Source organism: Vitis riparia, chromosome 13 (assembly GCF_004353265.1).
Source record: "Vitis riparia cultivar Riparia Gloire de Montpellier isolate 1030 chromosome 13, EGFV_Vit.rip_1.0, whole genome shotgun sequence".
NCBI classification, from domain to species: domain Eukaryota; kingdom Viridiplantae; phylum Streptophyta; class Magnoliopsida; order Vitales; family Vitaceae; genus Vitis; species Vitis riparia.
This window is the reverse complement of record NC_048443.1, coordinates 3,089,294-3,110,684: the sequence shown is the minus strand read 5'-3', so window position 1 is coordinate 3,110,684 and position 21,391 is coordinate 3,089,294. Positions and strand designations below refer to the sequence as shown.

At 38.0% G+C, this 21,391-nt stretch overlaps 1 protein-coding gene across 6 annotated transcripts; it reads right to left on the bottom strand.

Annotated features, from left to right (window-relative positions):
* Positions 1 to 691: 691 nt before the first annotated feature.
* On the bottom strand, positions 692 to 21,366 carry LOC117927535 (putative disease resistance protein RGA4). 6 transcript variants are annotated; one of them, XM_034847080.1, is made up of 7 exons: positions 17,855 to 21,366; positions 14,171 to 14,389; positions 5,481 to 5,774; positions 4,842 to 5,011; positions 4,548 to 4,749; positions 2,085 to 2,644; positions 692 to 1,402 (listed from the first exon to the last, which is right to left on the bottom strand). In XM_034847080.1, exon 1 carries the CDS (start codon positions 19,148 to 19,150, stop codon positions 17,867 to 17,869), a length of 1,284 nt encoding a protein of 427 aa, XP_034702971.1. In that variant the 5' UTR covers positions 19,151 to 21,366; the 3' UTR covers positions 692 to 1,402; positions 2,085 to 2,644; positions 4,548 to 4,749; positions 4,842 to 5,011; positions 5,481 to 5,774; positions 14,171 to 14,389; positions 17,855 to 17,866. The 6 variants fall into 6 exon arrangements, with proteins under 6 accessions (XP_034702971.1, XP_034702967.1, XP_034702970.1 ...); XM_034847076.1 differs by lacking the exons at positions 14,171 to 14,389; positions 17,855 to 21,366 and adding exons at positions 3,831 to 4,097; positions 5,989 to 8,350; XM_034847079.1 differs by lacking the exons at positions 14,171 to 14,389; positions 17,855 to 21,366 and adding an exon at positions 5,989 to 8,350 and having other exon boundaries at positions 5,481 to 5,912.
* Positions 21,367 to 21,391: the final 25 nt, after the last annotated feature.

The following is a 21,391-nucleotide window of genomic DNA, read 5'->3' as shown; positions in this document are numbered from 1 at the left end:
ATTATTTTGAAATTTCTGATATTAAGAACCGTATAAACTAAAACAACTAAGATATTATTATTAAAAAATAAATCAATCATAATTATACACATAGGAACACAATGACAAAGAACACTTATGGGGAAAATTTTACACTTTGCATCTACCAACTTGTTCCTCCTATGAAATTAAGAAGAAAGGAAGGAACAAAGAAATTTATTATCCACCTATGTAATGGAAACAAAAGAAACGGCCATCAAAAGTAGGAAAAGAGGTTAACATTGTAGACTTGAAATATATGTGGAAAACATATTAGAACTGAAAAGATGGAAGTTCTTCATGAATTAGCAATTTGTGAGTAGTAGAAATGAATTCCTAAGAAATGAGAAGCCATGAGGCCAATCAACAACTGCTTCTGATTTCAAGCTTGGTAATGAATGATAACAAACTTAGGTGGTGTTTGTTTTTTGTACTTAATTCTAAATAGAACTTTAATGTTTAATAGTGTGAAGTATTAGATTGTTTGTTTTTTTTAATATTTTATTTCTATTAAATATTAAAAAGTAAAGAAAAACCAACACAATATTTTTTATATTTAGAAATCAAATATTTTGATTTTTTCTATTCAGTAAAAAGTTTATAATAAGTCGTGAAAAAATAGAAAAACAAATAACCGAAAATCTGAAAGCAAATTGCTTTAAGCAAAAAGCTGAAAAAACAAACACCCTCTTAGTGATGTGAAGTACCATTCTAGTATGTCAAAGTCAGCAGCCAATCAAGTAGAGTCCTAAGGTGTTAGATTTCCAGAGCATTGACATGTTGAAGTCTTTGAGAGAAGCATCAACTTTGGACCGGGTCAAGTACTCAAAATTGCATGCTACCTTCATTCTTGTCTCTAACAGGGGAATCTCTCAGCAACAAAAAATTCTAGAAGTTTTCAAGTCTGACATGTGAGACAGATTTCTGCCATCATTAAAAACTGGATATCTAGACTCCATATAAATAGGCAATGACATGTCATGCTTACCACAATTAAGAAAAATTGAGGTGTTGGAAACCCTTTTCTGGAAGAGATGTTATAAAAAATCAAAATCCTGATCAAGACGTGGATATTGAATGTTGGTGCTGTTACATGCTCTGCTAGTGATACTACCCTTCAACCATGTCTTTTGAAGCTTCTCCAGCATGAATTTCTCCATCATGGCAGGAATAGGAATAATGGTCCAACTAATTCTTCTTGTTTGCTGCTTTTCCTAAACCAGATTGTCTCTCAATGAAAATAAAGAAGACATGACCCTGTTATCCATGTGCTCCAGATGATTTAGATTCCCAAGGTCGAGAGACTTGAGAGAAGAGAATTGACCAACTGTTAGATGGATTCAGTAAAATTTGCTCCTTGCTCAAGTGGTATGTTGTGGTTCTACTGCAAATGAGAATCGAACATCAAAACTCCAAGTAAGGTATAACATCACTTTTAAACATGTTAAATAAGAGAGAATAAATGATCAAAAGAAAAAGGAGAGAAATGAAGGTAAACCTGAATAATAAACACTTGTTATTGATGGACTGCAAAGCCTAAAGAAAGTGTATGCTGAAAGCATGATGCCATATTTGAGAAGACAATTTTCAAACTTTACTAATCTGAGTATGTTGTAGAACAAGTTAAGTGAAAAGAAAAATGAAACAGTTACTTTGTTCAACAGCTACCCTTTAACATAATTACAAGCATGATCTGTAACCTATTCGCCAAATTATAATTCATAACACCAGAGAGGACTAACATAATAATAAGTGTTCTTGTCTATTTTTTGTTTTGGTTAACTAGAGTGATATCTTCAAAATTAACAAAAAGCACAGTTTATTGTCAAACAGAAATATAAACTACTTTATAAGATTCTTAACAGTTCAGTATTGTGAAACCAGAAAGATATTATGGATATCAAAATAAATTGATATTTTGACAGACAGCAAGAGCACTGCAGATTTGTATTCATAGATTGTATATGTGCACATAGAACAGAGTATAACACTCTTAGCTTAATAATGATCGTAAAATAACAAGAAACGAAGCAATTAGAAGCTGGAGGAGAGATTGGATTGCAAACCTAAAATATATTGTGAATGAGACCATTGAAGAGCAGGCATCCTTCTGATGGCTCCTCACTATCATCCTACTATGGCTCCTCAATATCAATTTTAGGAACATGTAAAATCTTAGGCCAATTTTCACATGTTTCCTTTTAGCACATTTCCAGTAAGTGCCGACAACCATAGATTATCAGTTTCTATAAAGGGTTGATTGAACACATCCATTGGAACTGATTTCAATTTGAGGCATTGAAAATGATGTAGCGCTTCCTACCGTCTGGCAAAGCTACTAGACCAGAATAACTGAGAGAGTTTCCAGGGAGGTAACATGTTGAATCTCCCTTGGGAGACAGACAACTGTGGAATTGAAACAATTTCCACATATTGTGAAAAAGCTTCTAAGTCCTTGAAATTTCTTGACAGTGTCATCATCATCCTCATTATCTGAAAAACCAAGCTTCCTGCTTGACACAAATAGGCCATGACAATCCGTGATTGACAAATTGTTGAGACAAGTCGATCACAGTCCTTCCTCAGGCAGAGATATTAGATCAACTCTTCCACAAATATCCAGCATCTGCAATGAAGAAGAGGCAAACATTGTTGGCCACAATAGCTCCTTATGGACATCACAAAGGTATAACCCCTCAAGACAAGGAAATGAAGACAAACAATGGATGTCAATCTAAATGAGAAAGAGAAGAAGATGAAGACATTGTCAAGGAAGTCAAGTTATGGCAATCATTGATCTCTCATTCTGAAAGACAAGTTATGTGATATGTCTCTCCTCCACCATCCTTCCAATTCAGCAACTCAAAAATTTGAAGTCCTTTAAAAGAAGGGAAGAATGGCATTGCTGATGAAGACTCCTTCATATACTCCGGCTCAGTTAGATTGCCTAACTCAGTTAGAAAATGAATAAGAGATATACGATCAAGAACAGAAGGATGAATGAAATTGTAAAATGAATCTAGTATGCCCAAGTCAGAAAATGAGCATGGTCCTAAAGTGTTAGATTTTCAATGCAGTAATATGCTGAGGTCCTTGGGAGGGGTACTAACCTTGGATAAGGGGAATACATATTTGGCACAAACTCTCAAAACCTAAAAATTGGATGCTATATTTATCCCAAAAAATCTCTGACTTGCAAAAGTTCCCCAAGACAAGGACATAGAATTCAAAATCACTAATATCTACACTTGGGATATCTAGACTCGGACAAATAGATAAAGATTTATTGTAATTACCAAAAATTGAGAGAGACGTTAGGTGTTGCTACCCTTTTTCTAGAAGAGATGTTAGGTCCATTGATGCCTTCAATACGCATTGACTTTAAAGGCGATGCAAGAAGGAAGTATAGATACTGTTGATCCTCAAGACACTCACGCAATAGCATGGATGTCAGCTCAGGGAGTATAGAAAGAAAAGGAAATTGTGGTAGGAATGAAGGACGTCGTTGTTGTTCTAGCAGTGTAACTAGCCCCTCCACCATTTGTTTCGGTTTTTTCAACTTTTGAGTTTTTCCATCATGGCAGGAATGAGAAGAATGGTTCTACTAATTCTCCTTCTTTTGACCCCTCCTCTAAAACAAATTATAACAATTTTTAATAAATCAAACAAGAGAAAGTAAATGATCAAAAGCAAAAGAGAGAAACGATTATAATTGATAGAACTATAAGTGGAGTATAATGTTCTTAGAAGATAGATTGTAAAATAATGAAAAGTGTGACTAGCAAAAAAGGAATATAGGTAGAATTGCAAACCTGAAACCTATCATGTGACATACTAGAATTAAAGAGCTCTCCTTTATGAATCGGTAATCCATTGCTAGTCAACATCAATTTCAAGAAACTAAGAAATATTGACTCAATCTTCAGTTTACCTTTTAGACATCTTTCAAATAAGTATGGAGAATTCTAGATTATGAAATTGCAAATTAGGCTATCAGCACCTTTGACCTTACGCATACTTGACAGAAGTGTTTAGTGCTACCATTATACCATTTTTCTTTGACTTGATCGTAATTACATCTGCAATAAAATAATTAATCTAAGAAATTTTCCAAACATGTAGAATACAGACACCAAGTACGTAGACATTTTGGCAAACAACTACCAACAATTGATCTCTTTGAAGAGATGATGAATTTCAAAATTTACTAATCTAAGCATTTTATATGGCAGGTGGAGCAAGCAAAAATGATATGAAAGTAGTGCTAAGGATGTCAAGTTAGTGCTATAGTTGATGTCTAATTTACAAAGACGAGGAGATGAAGGCAAACTCAATGGTATCAAGTGATGGCATTCTGTGATACATATCTAATTTAGAAAGGCAGGGAGATGAAAGCAAATTCAAAGATGAAATTCAAGTGATGGCATTTTCTGATATATAAAATTTAGAAAAATAAGGAATTGAGGATGTAGCCAACTGCAGTTGGATTCTCAAGTTTCAAAAATTGTAAAGAAGAAAGTTGACCATACAGTGGTAGAACCTCATCATTGACTCAACCTCTTCATCCCCTTATTGGCAACTGGTTCTGGGCCATCCCAATAGTTTAGAGACCACCCATATTCTTGAAGCCACCAATGATCTGTCTCTCACCAATAATCGGGCTTCCCCAATATAGTCTTGAGCATTGAAGGTTTTGTTTTCCCTCAGACTTTCTTTCTTGGATTTCTAGCACTGAAAATAGAGTCCAACACACTTATAGGTTTTATAGAAAAATCATGAAAGATGAATCCATCAAAAGTGCGAAATGATGTAGCATTGCAAACCTGAAAATTGTGGATGGCGGTCTTGAATCGAATAGAGTGGGATTCCTTCATGCAGCAGAGCATGATAGAATGCCAATAAGAGTTGTTGGGACATGAGCAATCGTAGGTCAATCTGCACATGTTTCTTTTGGCAACTTCCTCACAATAGTGGACAATTGAAGATTACAACTCTGAGAAGGGACATGAAAATATTAATGAAAGTTAAAAAGAATAACAAATTAAGGAAAATGATTTTGTCATATTTGGTTTAGCATGAAAATATAAATATAATTAAATTAGTTAGAAATATGTATAAATTATTTAATTATTGTACAAAATAGAAAAAAAAAATCTTTTATTTTCTTTCTATCAAAATTTCCAAAAACTAAAGATAGGATTAAAGTGAAAGGAAAATTTTCGACGTGAAACATAATTAATTTGGTATTTCATTACAAAGTAATGACTACAAGTGTGATTTCTTATAGTGTTAATAATTGATTCAAAAATACAAAATTTTGGAATTCTACTTATCAAAACATGTTATCAAAAGACAAAGTGTGAAAATGAAGAATTTACTAAAATAGAGAAAATTGATTGTAAAATAATAAAAATGAAGCCATAAAAAAAATAAAAATGAGAAGAATGGTTGGCATTTCAGACCTGAAATATATGTTAGCTGGATGTCAACTGTTGGAATATGAGCAATCTTGGACCGATCTCCAAGCTTGAATCTAGGGCACCCCCCAATTTCCAGCTTTGAAAGGGAAGTTAGGCTGCTTATCCAGTCTGGTAAAGTAATGAAATCAGAACACTCTCTAATTGAGAGAGTTTCCAGTGTGGTAACATGTTGAAGCCCCTTTGGGAGAGACACCAAATCTGGAATTCCTTGAATAAATAGTTGACGCAAGCTTCTAAGGCCTTGAAATTGCAAGCCACCATCATCATCCTCTTTATCTGACAAGTTGAGCTGCCCGCAGTTAGCAATTTCTAACTTCTACTCAAATTATCTGTCACAGTATCTCCTCAAAGACTCTACCCAGGTTTAGTTCCTCAAGACAAGGTAAAGAAGGCAGTTGCAAGGATTCCAAGCAACTGCAACCCCCAATAAATAATTCAGAAAGATGAGGGGATGAAATCAGTTTTAAGGTTGTTAACTGATCACACGTACCAATCCATAATTGAGAAAGAGAAGGACACGAAGGCAGTTGCAGGGATTCCAAGCTTCTGCAATTAAAAATAAGTAATTTAAAAAGACGGGGAGATGAAAGCAGTTGGAGGGATGTCAATCCACCACAATATTCGACTTGCAATAGCGTAAGAAGAGGAGATGAAAGCAGTTGGAAGGTTGTTAATTGATCACACCAATAGATCTGTAATTCAGAAAGAGAAGGAAATGAAGGAGCTCGCTCTCCTGCTATCTCCCTCCTACACCATTCCTTCAAATTACGCAACCCACCCAGCTTGAGTGTTTTAAGAGATGGAAAGAATGGCTCAGCTGATGAAGAGTTTTCCAACACGTATTCCAACGCATTCAGATGTGTAAGATACAGACGCTGGAGAGAAGGCAGCACGGAACTCATCCAACTCGGAAACCTCACACCTGTGTAACCATCTATATAGAGCTCCTTTAGATTTGGGCATGGCTGCAGGCCTTCCATCACCAACTCCGCATCCTCTCCTTTCTGGTAATCTTCCCCCCACTCCCACCACCTCCATTGTAATGCCAAGGACTGAAGGTAGTGTTTTTCCTTCAAGTTTGCTTCTTTGGATTCTAATGCCCCACCCTTCACCCTTTGAAGATTTCTAATATGTAGCCCTCCTCTTAGATTGTTAAGGCATTGCAATTCATTCAGCCTACCTATTCCCTCACGGTCACCTTTCCCAATAACAAATAATGGTAGGGTCTGAAGCATAGTCAATTCTCCCAATCTGCAAGGCATATAATCCAATCTCTGGCATCCATCTATCTCAAGGTACCTCAAGTTGATCATTTTTCTTATATTTCTTGGCAATTCTTTAAGATCATCACATTTCGAGAGTTTCAATGTCTGCAGGTTTTGTAAGCTTGTAATTCCACTAGGAAGTACCCTCATTCCACGGCAAGAAAGGTCGAGATATCTCAAATGAACCAATTTAACTAAAGACTTTGGCAGCTCTCCACGAATTAAACAAGATAAGTCCAACACCCGTAGACACTTGCAATTTGGAATAAGTGTATTCACTATAGAATCAACATTGTCACCACAATGAAAATAATCTTTAGAGAGCATAAATAATGTTCTTATGGGTTTTGCCTTTAAAACCTTCATCTTCGGACTCCATTCGTCAAATGACACATGATGAACTCTTTCCGACATATTTTGTACATCATCCGTCAAAATAAAGATCTCAGACTTTACAGCAAGTTGTGCTAGATTATGGATAAGGTCATGCATTTAAAACTTAATATATTATTGTTATCATCTTTTTCAATATCTTGAAACAATGACCGTGATAATAACTCCTCAAAATATTGATCACCAACATCCTCTAGATATTCATTTTCATCCGAAGGTTGAATGTAACCTTGAGCCATCCATAATTGTATCAACATTTTTTTTCAATTTTATAGTCTTTTGGAAACAATGCACAATAAGTAAAACACTGTTTCAAATGACTTGGTAAATTATCATAACTTAACTTTAGTACCAATAATATGTTGTTCCCATCTCGAAGCGACATTAGATTTTTATTGTTTTTTTATGGACAACCATTGACTTTCTTCGGTTTTAGAATGCAATATCCTTCCTAAAGTTCTGATTACGAGAGGGACTCCATTGCACATTTTTGTAATTTCTTCTCCTATTTTTAGGAGGTTTGGATGTGCTCTTTGTTGCTCTTCTCCAAATGCTAAACTTTTAAACAAACCCCAAGATTGATCATGGTTTAAACCATTCAAAACATATGGGGGATCAATTGTCATAATTGATGCAACTTTAGAGTTTCGAGTAGTCACTACAACTTTCCTCCCCCTAACACCAACTTTCAACAAAATCCTTAATTGATTCCATTTTTCAAAATCGTCATTCCAAACATCATCCATTACTAACAAGTATCTCTTGGAATTTAATTTTTCATGAAGTTTGTTTTTCAATTGTTCCAACACCAAATTATCTACATTTTCATTTGTTGCAGATTTTATGATGTTTCCAACTAGGATTTTCACATCAAAATCATCAGAAACACACACCCACAACCTAAGATCAAAATGCCTTACCACCTTCTCATCATTGTATACCAATTGGGCTAAGTGTCACAGGATGATTCAAATGAGCCTCCCCATGGGCTTATATAGAGCCAAGAAGCTTCTGGAGACACCTAGAGTGGGAAGAGTGTGGAAGGTTCTAGAGATGTCTGGAGAAATCCACACAACACTACACTATGGTGGAAGACATGAGAAGAGTCCACAACCTTCTAGAGAATTCCAAAGGTCTCTTGTATATTCTTGTACATAGGTTTGTACATATAATGATGTAGGACATTCTAGAATATACTTGAATTGTAAGGAACCCTCCAAGGTTCCAGAGAGTTCCATTGGTGCCTATAAATAGGTGAGGGCCTCATTTGGCCAAGGCACCAAGCAATTGAGTTCCTAAAGCACTTGTAAAGGCTTCCTTAAGTAATAAGAGCTTCCATTCTCTAAGTGTTACCTACTATGCCTTCTCAAGCTTCCGAGTTGTGAGCATCTTAGCCTAGCAAACTAAACGTTGGAGCACGGCTGACTTAGCAAGATCAAGCGTCTTGACTTGTCTAAGTGCCGCACGAGCTTAGGAAATGACTAAGTTCGTGACAAGTGGTATTAGAGCGCGGCTACGAAATGGGCATAGTGAAGGAAGCATGTCGGGCTCTAATGTGGAGGAGACTAGCGAGCAAACTCGTGGAAGGGAGATTGAGCCTACTAGACGGGGTAGAGGCAGGAAGGATAAGTCTCGTGACGCCTTAGCCAACATGGAGGCAAGGCTAGCCAAGATGGAGTTAGCCATGGTAGACACCAATGAAGGAGTGGACTTGATCGAGCAAGGCATGGAGAAGGGCTTAGAGGATCTAAGAGAGCAGATCCAAGACCTTCGCGAGGGGGTGCCAGGCTCGCAAGTTCAGCTGGTGTCACATGAGGAGTTCATGTCCTTCCAAGACAAGGTCATGAGCATGTTCGCTAGTGTGGAGTCAAGGATGGAGGCCTTGGCTGGGCGCAAGGAGGCCCGAGACCAAGAGATTCGTCAAGAGCTAGCCATCTATAAGACTGCGGTATCAGCACGAGTCATGGCCACTCATGAGGCACCAAGGGTGGAGGTGCCCAAGCCACACATGTTCAGTGGCAAGAGGGATGCTAAGGAGTTGGATAACTTCTTGTGGCACATGGAGCGCTACTTTGAGGCCATCACACTGACGGATGAAGCCACTAAGGTACGCACCGCGACCCTCTACCTCACTGATAATGTTACTCTATGGTGGCGTCAACGGTTTGCCGACATAGAGAAAGAGACGTGCACCATAGACACATGGGACGCCTTTAAGAGAGAAATCAAAAGGCAATTGTATCCCGAAGATGTGGCTTACCTAGCAAGGAAGAGTATGAAGCATCTTAAGCACACGGGCTCAATCCGTGAGTATGTCAAGGAGTTCTCTACGCTTATGCTTGAGAAACCCAACATGTCCGAGGAGGAGCTACTATTTAACTTCATGGACAACTTGCATAGCTAGGTCGAGCAAGAGTTGAGGAGACGTGGTGTCCAAGACTTAGCTACGACCATGGCGGTAGTAGAGTCCTTGGTAGATTATAAAAGGAGAGACTCCTTCAAACCCAAGCCACCATCCAAGGGTAACCAGACCAAAGGTGGGGGAGAGAAGGGATCACGAAGCTACACTTTTAAGGAAGGATCAAGCAAAGGCCCTAGTGGCAAGGATGGCAAAGACAAGGATAAACGGAAGGAGTTCACACCCAGGACCAACTGCTTCTTATGTGATGGTCCACACTGGGCGCGGGACTGTCCTAAGAGGAAAGCTCTAAATGCTATGATCGAGGAAAAGGAGAAAAAAGACGATGCTCAGGGGGGATCGTTGCAGCTCCTAAATGCCCTTAAGGTCAAGCCGATGCCTAATGTATGTAGAGGCCCTTGTGAATGGGAAGGCCACCAAGGCCTTGGTGGACACTGGTGCCACTCATAACTTTGTCTCGGAGGATGAGGCAAAAAGGCTAGAGCTCCAAGCATCTAAGGAAGGAGGATGGCTCAAGGCAGTTAATTCAATTGCCAAGCCATCACACGGAGTAGCTTGTGAGGTGACCATGCATATCGGCTCATGGGAAGGAAGGGTCGACTTCATAGTGGCACCCATGGATGACTTCAAGATGGCATTAGGAATGGACTTCCTATAGAAGGTCAAGGTTGTGCCATTACCTTTCCTACGCTCAATGGCTATCCTAGAGGAGGAGAAGCCATGCATGGTCCTTATGGTCACTGAAGGTACGCCCAAGACCCCTATGTTATCAGCTATGCAAGTTAAGAAGGGGTTAAAGAGGAAAGAGGTGACCTACTTCTCAACCCTGAAGGAAGAAAGGGATAATGGGTCAGGAGAACCCATGCCTAAGGAAATCGAGGGGGTCCTTGATGAGTTCAAGGACATGATGCCGCCTGAGTTGCCTAAGAGACTTCCTCCTAGGAGAGAGGAAGATCACAAGATTGAGTTGGAGCTGGGAGCCAAACCCCCTGCTATAGGGCCATATAAGATGGCACCACCTAAGCTGGAGGAGCTAAGGAGACAACTTAAGGAGTTGCTTGACGCAGGGTTCATCCAACCATCCAAAGCTCCCTATGGCGCGTCGGTCTTATTTCAGAAGAAGCACGATGGGTCCTTATGGATGTGTATAGACTACCAAGCACTCAACAAGGTGACGGTAAAAAACAAGTATCCTATCCCACTCATCGCTAACTTGTTCGATCAACTTCGAAGGGCAAGATACTTCACAAAGCTAGAATTAAGGTCAGGCTACTACCAAGTCAGGATTGCGGAGGGGGACGAGCCGAATACCACATGTGTGACCAGGTACGGCTCATACGAATTCTTAGTGATGCATTTCGAACTCACCAATGCCCCAACCACGTTCTGCACGCTCATGAATAAGATCTTCCACCCATATTTAGACAAATTCCTGGTGGTATACTTGGATGACATAGTAATCTACAATAGCACCCTAAAAGAGCATGTGGAACATTTGAGAAAGGTCTTTAAGATCTTGAGGTAGAACAAGCTATATGTGAAGAAGGAGAAATTCTCATTTGCTAAGGAGAAAGTGAGCTTCCTAGGGCATCGCATCAAAGATGGCAAGTTGATGATGGATGATAGAAAGGTGAATGCCATCCAGGAATGGGATCCACCAACCAAGGTGCCTCAACTTAGATCTTTCCTTGGTTTAGTTAATTACTACTGACAATACATCAAAGGTTATTCAACAAGGGTCATTCCACTCACTAATCTTCTTAAGAAGAATAAGGCATGGGAATGGGACGAAAGGTGCCAACAAGCCTTTGAAGATTTTAAGAAGGCTGTGACTGAGGAGCCGGTGTTGGCACTACCCGACCACACCAAGGGTTTTGAGGTACATAAAGATACCTCAGACTTCGCTATTGGGGGATCCTTATGCAAGATAGGCATCTGATCGCCTTCGAGAGTCGTAAGCTAAATGACACAGAGAGGCGTTACACGCTGCAAGAGAAAGAAATGACCGCCATCATCCATTGCTTGCGCACCTGAAGGCACTATCTTCTGGGGTCTCACTTCATTGTGAAAACTGACAATGTTACCACTAGCTACTTCCAGACATAGAAGAAGCTAAGCCCTAAACAAGCTAGGTGGCAAGACTTCTTGGCCGAGTTCGACTATACGCTGGAGTATAAGCCAGGAAGTGCTAATCATGTGGCCGACACCCTAAGCCACAAAGCGGAGCTAGCGTCCATGATGAGTCAGACCCAAGGAGACATAATGGATCTTCTAAGGGAGGGACATAACATGATCCAGTGGCAAAGAGCCTCATCGCTCTGGCTCGTGAAGAGAAGACTAAGCGGTTTTGGGTGGAAGACGACCTACTCTACACTAAGGAGAAACGACTCTATGTGCCTAAGTGGGGGAACATAAGGCGGAATCTGATAAAAGAGTGCCATGACACCAAGTGGGCAGGGCACCCTAGACAACGATGCACAAGGGCACTACTCGAGTCAGCTTATTACTGGCCTCAAATACGGGATGAGGTTGAGGCCTATGTGAGGACTTGTCTTATATGCCAACAAGACAAGGTGAAGCAACGACAATCTAGAGGCCTGTTAGAGCCACTACCTATAGCAGAGCGCCCAAGGGACAACATCACCATGGACTTCATCATAGGGCTACCCAAGTCGGAGGATAGCGACTCTATCATAGTAGTAGTGGACAGGTTCTTTAAGTACGCGACCTTCATAGCAGCCCCGACTGACTGCACTGCGGAAGAGACGACGAGGCTATTCCTAAAACACGTAGTCAAGTATTGGGGGTTGCCTAAGTTCATCATCAGTGATCACGATCCATGTTTCACTAGGAAGTCTTGGACGGAGCTCTTCAAGCTTATGGGTTCGGAGCTTCACTTCTCCACAAGCTTTCACCCACAAACGGATGGGCAAACAGAGAGGGTGAATGCCTTACTAGAGCTCTACCTAAGGCACTTTGTGAGAGCCAACTAAAAAGATTGGGTTGCGTTGCTAGACATAGCCCAATTCTCATACAACCTGAAAAGGAGTGAGACAACCAATAAGAGTCCGTTCGAGCTAGCCACAGGGCAACAACCGTTAACTCCTCACACTCTAACGATAGGTTATACGGGGAGAAGTCCAATGACTTTCAAGTTCACAAAGGGGTGGCACGAGCAAGCTGACATAGCACGCTCATACTTGGACAAGGCCGCTAAGAAAATGAAGAAGTGGGCTGACAAGAAACGACGTCACACGGAGTACAAAGTCGAAGACATGGTGCTTGTCACACTCCTTCCTCAACAATTCAAATCCTTAAGGCCGGTACACAAGGGCCTTGTGAGGAGGTATGAAGGACCTTTCCCCATACTTGGGAAGGTCGGCAAGGTGTCCTATAGAGTTGAGCTACCACCAAGGTTGAAGATTCATCCCGTCTTCCATGTAAGTTACTTGAAACCTTATCACGAAAACAAGGATGATCTAAGCCGAGGGTTGTCTAAGAGGACACCTACAGAGGTCGTGACCTCCTATGACAAGGAGGTAGAACACGCCCTCACTGATCGGGTCATCAGGAGATGAGGTGTACCTCCTGCTACGGAGTACTTAGTGAAATGGAAGGGACTACCAGAGAGCGACGCTCGCTGGGAGCCAGTAGATGCACTATGGCAGTTCCAGGAGCAGATTGAGCGGTTCCGGGCAGAAGGTGCGACGAAGATGTCTGTGGCTTAGGTGGAGGAGAGTGTCATAGGATGATTTAAATGAGCCTCCCCATGGGCTTATATAAAGCCAGAAAGCTTCTAGAGACACCTAGAGTGGGAAGAGTGTGGAAGGTTCTAGAGATGTCTGGAGAAATCCACACAACACTACACTATGGTGGAAGACATGAGAAGAGTCTACAACCTTCTAGAGAATTCCAAAGGTCTCTTGTATATTCTTGTACATAGGTTTGTACATAGAATGATGTAGGACATTCTAGAATATACTTGAATTGTAAGGAACCCTCCAAGGTTCCAAAGAGTTCCATTGGTGCCTATAAATAGGCGAGGGCCTCATTTGGCCAAGGCACCAAGCAAGTGAGTTCCTAAAGTACTTGTAAAGGCTTCCTTAAGTAATAAGAGCTTCCATTCTCTAAGTGTTGCCTACTACGCCTTCTCAAGCTTTCGAGTCGTGAGCATCTTAGCCTAGCAAGCTAAGCGTTGGAGCAAGGCTGACTTAGCAAGATCAAGCTTCTTGACTTGTCTAAGTGCCACACGAGCTTAGGAAATGACTAAGTTCGTGACATAAAGCAGTCTTACCTAAACCACCAATACCAACAATGGCAACAACAGAAAGATTTTCTTCATTATTTGATTGCAACAATAATTTTATTATCTTCTTTTTGTCCTCATCCCTTCCCATAATTTCAGACGTCAACACAAAAGAATGGGTCTCTCTCCCCCTATTCGCTACTCGCATGCTAGTTGTCACCCTTGGAATAAAATTGAACTTAGAGATATCACTTGCAATGCCATCTAGTCCACCTCTAATAACTTTGATTCCATGACCCATTCTAAAATGAAATGCAACCTGATTTGAAGATGAGAAGAAGTGACTAACCTGTCTTGCCATTCCTCCTCGCCTCAAGTCATAGGTTGCAAAGTCATCCAACAAGTCGTCCGCATCATAGATGACATCTTTGAACCTCCTCACCCAATTCTCCACTGCATGCTCCCTGTCATGTCGCTCCTCAGCATCCAGAAGCACAACTTTGATGGTGGTCAATGTGTCCCCAAGTTTTTTTAGCTCCTCTCTAACACCACAAGCCAGTTCAATTTCCTGGACAGCCAAGGAGCCTAACTTAGTCAAGATTTTCTCAACAATGCTGAAAGGGATTTGGTCAGCCATCTTTCAAAGAAACTGAGATGGAGAAGGCCAATGAAAAATTATAAAATGACGGAAGTTGAGATAATTGTGGGAGAAATTAGAACAAGAACAAAAGTAGTGTGAGAGGTGTATGCTCTTAATATATATGGGCAATGAGAAAAGCATTAGTTCTATAGGGAAGGAAGCAAAGAAAAGGATCTCTTGTTGTAGAAGAAAGGAACAAGTTGGTAGCAAGTATCAAACAAAGAATATATGCATACTTTTGTGTCAACCAAGAATATATGTTTTGCTTGATATTTATATATCATGTCACTTAATCAAATAACCCTTTTTTCTATCTCTATCAACCAATCAATCCATAAATCGAAACTCATTTGTGCTATAGCTCAACCTAACCTAGCCTTTTGTCCAATCCAAGCCTCGAACCCCAAGTCCACCTTAATTTAATTCTAGTAATAATAAAATATTTTTTAACAATTAAATTTAATTTATAGTATTAAGAGACTCGTCGATGGACTCAGTGAAGGTGGTGATCGATGTGGAGAAGAACTGCATCAGTGTGTACAACAATGGGGATGGTGTGCCAGTGGAGATTCACCAGGAGGATGAGGTGTATGTGCTAGAGATGATTTTTAAGCACTTGTTGACTAGTAGTAATTATGATGATGCGGTGAAAAAGACGACCGGTGGATATATTTTCAATAGAGTTTGTGATCGAGACCGTAGATGGGAGGTGCCAGAAAAAGTATAAGCAAGTATAGCAGTTTGTGATTGAGACTGCAACTCTTCCTTGCTTTTAAAATACGAGAAACAATGTTTACTACATATGTATAATAATTCCATTTCAGATAAAAGTAATAAACTCTCAAAACTGAATTTATAAAAATTTGAAATTATTACATTTAATAAAATTTGATAATCAAGTATAAATCCTTTTTTAATTTTGAATTTTTTTTTTTTAAAATTAAACATGACATCATTCTTCTATTCTCTCCATGATCCAATGTTGAAATCGAAATTCCTCAAATATAATCTTATTTTAATTTACAAGTGTTTTTATGAATTTATTTTAATTTCTCCAAAAAATTTTATTAAGCAAATCAATTCTAAATGATTTGATTAGTTTCTTCTTTATATATATATATATATATATATATATATATATATATATATATATATATATATATATATATATATATTATTTTTTTACTAAATGAATAAATCAAACAAGACTTACAGTGTGTTTGACAATGATTTTAAGAAGTGTTTCTAACATCTATAATATTTTGAAAGATAAAAATTTTCAAGTATTAGAAAGATTAGAAACACTTCACAAAATCAGTGTCAAACACACTCTTAATGTATTCGATTCATTAACAATTCTAGTCATTTTAAAAAATAATGTAAGACTCAAATAGCTAGTGATTCATTTAATATTAGAAATTTATAAATAAAAATTGGTTTAGGACTTTATTGTCTCTCTTCCATATAGAACCATATTTTCGGATATTTTTTTTACTAGGCTAATAAATTCTAAATTAAACAAGACTTAATGTATTAAATTCATTAACAAGTCTTGTAATTTTTTAAAATAATTTGAAGTTTAAATAGTGAACCCATTAAAAATTTCTTCACAATGACTATTATTATTATTTTTTCATATAATTATATTTTTGTAAATTTTCTCATTTATCAAATGAACTTTAAATCAAGCAACTCTTCATATTGAAAAATGGGTCTAACAATTTTTTTAAATAATTTTAAACTCAAAAAATATTAAAGCAAAACAGAATATTATGAGTCATAACTTTACTATTTTTCTTGTAGATACAACTATATTTTTTAATTTTTCTTATTAGATAAATAGATTCTAAGTTAAGTGAGACATATTTAAAAAAATTAAATTCTTAAATGAACTTTTTTATTTTTTAAGAATAATTCGGAATTCAAAAAATTGATCAAAATAATTTCATATTAAATCATAACATTTTAAAATATTATGTTCGTAATTGAATACATGACTCATTTACATCTTAAAAAAAATTAAAATTCATTAGTTATTTATTTTAAATAAAATATTTCTAAAAATTATTATTTTAAAATTATTGTTATTATTATTAGTATTATTCATTTTAGTATTGATTTTGCTACCAATTTAGTTAAAATTAAGTAAGATGTTAACATTAGGTAGACTAATTAATAACATAAAATTTCTTTATAGCTGCTTGTTTTTGTTTTTGAAAGAAAAATTCTTAGTCAAGTCCCTTTATCAACATTGGGTAGACTAATAATGGAAGTAAGATTAGAGGATAATATTAGGAAAACAATATTAAAACCCTTGTATAATTTATTTCTTCTTGTCAGTGTGTAACTTTTTTTTTTTTAATCAATTTCATTAAAGAATGCAAAGATATCAAATGGGAAAATTGCAAAGACATTGGATTGGTATATACTAAACTTAAAGTTTGAGCCCTTGAAATGTGTATCATACAAAAAAAAAAAAAAAAAAAGAGCAACAAGTGGTTGCTCATTTTCTATCTTTTCTCATCTTTACCAAAAGTTGTTTTCTACTGCTACATAACAAGTGGTTGTTACAATTTTGAAGTAGACTAGTATTAGAAAACCCAACATACACACAAGTCAGCCTCATCATAGAAGAAACATAAAAGAATTGGAATTACAAGGGCAGAAATTATAACCCACAATGATCAACAGACCACCAAAATGAGCAACAAATTGAGCGAAATTTTATAGTAGATGAGAATCCAAAAGATGTTAGTTGCTTCTGTTTCGATGCCAAACCTACTTCTATGGCATGTAAGAAGATCCAGCACCTCTCTAAGAAAAAAATAGCATTTACTTAAAAAAAGAAACAATATGATACTTCAATTGGGAAAAGTGGGAAGGAGAATGGAAACAAAGAAGATACTCTTTAGCTATACAAATCTAGATTATGAAGAAACAGATGCACAAGTATGGATGTGAGATCAAGGTGAATAGAAAGAAAAAGAAATCGTGGTAGGGATAACTATTGTTGCTCTAGCTTTGACATAGCACCATGAATTTCTCCAATTTTTGAGCTAGTGCACTTTCAAGAATGGGAAGAACCGGTCCTCTTTGTTTTCTCCCTCTCCTAAACTAAATTGCCTCACAATGAAAATGAAGACGAAGAAGCATCATCACTGCTATCCATTCATTCCAAGTCAATTAGATGCCCAGGAAGGAGAAAGTCAGGAGAATAGAGTTAACCAAACTGATTTTTATAGCATTAATAATTGATTCAAAAACACAAAAATTTGAAACTCTACTAATCAAAACATGTTATCAAAGACAAAGTGTGAAAATGAAGAATTTACTAAAATAGAGAAAATTGATTATAAAATAATAAAAATGAGAAGAATGGTTGGCATTTCAGACCTGAGATACATCTCAGCGGATGTCAATTGTCGGAATATGAGCAATCTTGGATTTGGACCGATCTTCAAGCTTGAATATAGGGCAGTCGATAATTTCCAGCTTTGAAAGGGAAGTTAGGCTACCTATCCAGTCTGGTAAAGTGGTGAAATCAGAACAATCAATAATTGAGAGAGTTTCGAGTGTGGTAACGTGTCGAAGCCTCTTTGGGAGAGACGCCAATTTTGGAATTCGTCCAATAAATAGTTGACGCAAGCTTCTAAGGCCTTGAAATTGCAAGCCACCATCATCATCCTCTTTATCTGACAAGTTGAGCTGCATGCAGTTATCAATTCCTAACTCCTCAAGGGCGCTGAGATGTTGAATCCCTTGAAACAGAGACATTAGTCCACCACAATCCTCAATTTGTAAGGACTTGAGAGAAGTGAGGTGTTGTAGTCGATCATCTGGCAGAGATACCAGATCATTTATGCCCCAAATATGGAGAGACTTCAGTGGAGAAGAGACCAAAATTATCTGCCATAGTATCTCCTCACGGACTCTACCCAGCTTTAGTTCCTCAAGACAAGGTAAAGAAGGCAGTTGCAAGGATTCCAAGCAACTGCAATCCCAGATACCTAATCTAGAAAGACGAGGGGATGCAATCAGTTCGAAGGTTGTCAATCTACCACAATCACTTATATATAATTCAGAAAGATGGGGAGATGAAAGCAGTTGGAAGGTTGTTAACTGATGGCACCTAATGATCTGTAATTCAGAAAGAGAAGGACACGAAGGCAGTTGCAGAGATTCCAAACTGCTGCAGTTACAAATAGGTAATTTAGAAAGAATGGGAGATGAAAGCAGTTGGAAGGTTGTTAATTGATCACACGCATTGATCTCTGATTCAGAAAGAGAAGGACACGAAGGCAGTTGCAGGGATTCCAAGCTACTGCAATTCTCAATAACTAATTTAAAAAGACGGGGAGATGAAAGCAGCTGGAAGGTTGTTAACTGATCGCACCCATAGATCTGTAATTTGGAAAGAGAAGGAAATGAAGGAGCTTGTTGTCCTGCTGTCTCCCTCCTACACCATCCCTTGTAATTACGCAAACCATCCAGGTTGAGTGTTTTAAGAGATTGGAAGAATGGCTCTGCAGATGAAGAGTTTTCCAACATGTATTCCAGCGCATTCAGATTTGTAAGGTCCAGAAGCTGGAGAGAAGGGAGCATGGAACTCATCCAACTCGGAAACCTCACACCTCCATAACCTTTTATGTAGAGCTCCTTTAGATTTGGGTGTGGTTGCAGGCCTTCCATCACAAACTCACCATCCTCTCCATTCTGGTTAGCTTCCCCCCATTCCCACTCTAATCTCAAGGACTGAAGGTAGTGTTTTTCCTTCAAGTTTGCTTCTTTCGATTCTAATGCCCCACCCTTTACCCTTTCAAGATTTCTAATCCGTAGCCCTCCTCTTAGATTGTTAAGGCATTTCAATTCATTCAGCCTACCTATTCCCTTAGGGGTCACCTTTCCCAATAATAAAGAATGGTAGGGTCTGAAGCATAGTCAATTCTCCCAATCTGCAAGGCATATAACTCAATCTAGTCCATGCATCTATCTCGAGGTGCCTCAAGTTGATCATTTTTCTTATATTTCTTGGCAATTCTTTAAGAGAATGACATTCCCAGAGTTTTAATGTCTGCAGGTTTTGTAAGCTTGTAATTCCACTAGGAAGCACCTCAAATCCACCCCTGGAAAGGTCGAGATACCTCAAATGAACCAATTTACCCAAAGACTTTGGCAGCTTTTCAAGCATTAACCAAGATAAGTCCAACACTCGTAGACACTTGCAATTGTTCACTATAGAATCCACATTTTGACCATATTGAAAATAACCTTTAGAGAGCATGAATAAGGTTTTTACGGGATTTGCTTTTAAAACCTTTATTTTTGGACTCCATTTGAAAATTGACACATGATACATTTTTTTCAAAATATTTTTCACATCATCCGTCAAAATAAAGATCTCGGACTTTACAAGAGATTGTGCAAGATCATGAATAAGGTCATGCATTTTACAACTTAATATGTTATTGTTATCATCTTTTTCAATCTCTTGAAACAATGACCGTGATAATAACTCCCCGAAGTATTGATCACCAACATTCTCTAGATGTTCATTTTCATCTAAGGGTTGAATGTAATCTTGAGCCATCCATAATTGTATCAATATTTTTTTCTCAATTTTATAGTCTTTTGGAAACAATGCACAATAAGTAAAACACTATTTCAAATGACTCGGTAAATTATCATAGCTTAACTTTAGGACCAATAATATGTTGTTCCCATCTTGTAGTGACATTAGATTTTTATTGTTTTTTATGGACAACCATTGATTTTCTTCACTTTTAGAATGTAATATTCTTTCTAAAGTTCTAATTACAAGATGGACTCCATTGCAAATTTTTGTGATTTCTTCTCCTATTCTTAAGAGGTTTGGATGTGCTTTTTGTTGCTCTTCTCCAAATGCTAAATTTTTAAACATAGCCCAAGATTGATCATGGTTTAAGCCATCCAAACCATACGGGGAATCAACTCCAGTAATTGATGCAACTTTAAAGCTTCGAGTAGTTATTACAATTTTACTCCCTATAGGACCAACTTTCAACAAAATTCTCAATTTGTTCCATTTTTCAGAGTCCTCATTCCAAACATCATCTAGCACCAACAAATACCTCTTTTGACTCAAGCGTTCATGAAGTACATTTTTCAGTTGATCCAAATCCAAGTTCTCCACATCTCTACTTGTTACAGATTTTATGATGCTTCTAACGAGTATTTTTACATTAAAATCCTCAGAAACACATACCCACAACCTAAGATCAAAATGCTTTACCACATCCTCATCATTGTATACCAATTGAGCTACTGTGGTCTTGCCTAAACCACCAATACCAACAATGGCAACAACCGAAAGATTTTCTTCATTATTTGATTGCAACAATAATTTTATTATCTTCTTTTTGTCCTCATCCCTTCCCATAATTTCAGACGTCAACACAAAAGAATGGGTCTCTCTCCCACTATTCTCCACCCGCATGTTAGTTGTGACTCTTGGAATAAAGTTGAACTTAGAGATATCATTTGCAATATCATCCAGTCTTCCTCTAATATCTGCTATTCTATGACCCATCTTAAAACGAAACGCAACTTGATTAGAGGATGAGAAGAAGTCACGAACCTGCCTTGCTATTCGTCCTTGCCGCAAATCATGGGCTGCAAAATCGTCCAGCAAGTCATCAGCATCGTAGATAACTTCTTTCAGCTTCCTCACCCAATTTTCTACAGCATGGCTTTTCTCCTGCTGCTCCTCAGCATCAAGGAGAACATCTCTGATGGTGGACAGTGTCTCTTGAAGCTTTGCTAGCTCCTTGCGGACGCCAAAGGCCAACCCAATTGCTTGGCCGGTGGGGGACCCCAACTTCATCAAAATATTCTCCATGCTACTGAAAGGGATCTGTTCAGCCATTTTCAAATAACTCAAGAGTGCAGAAAGCT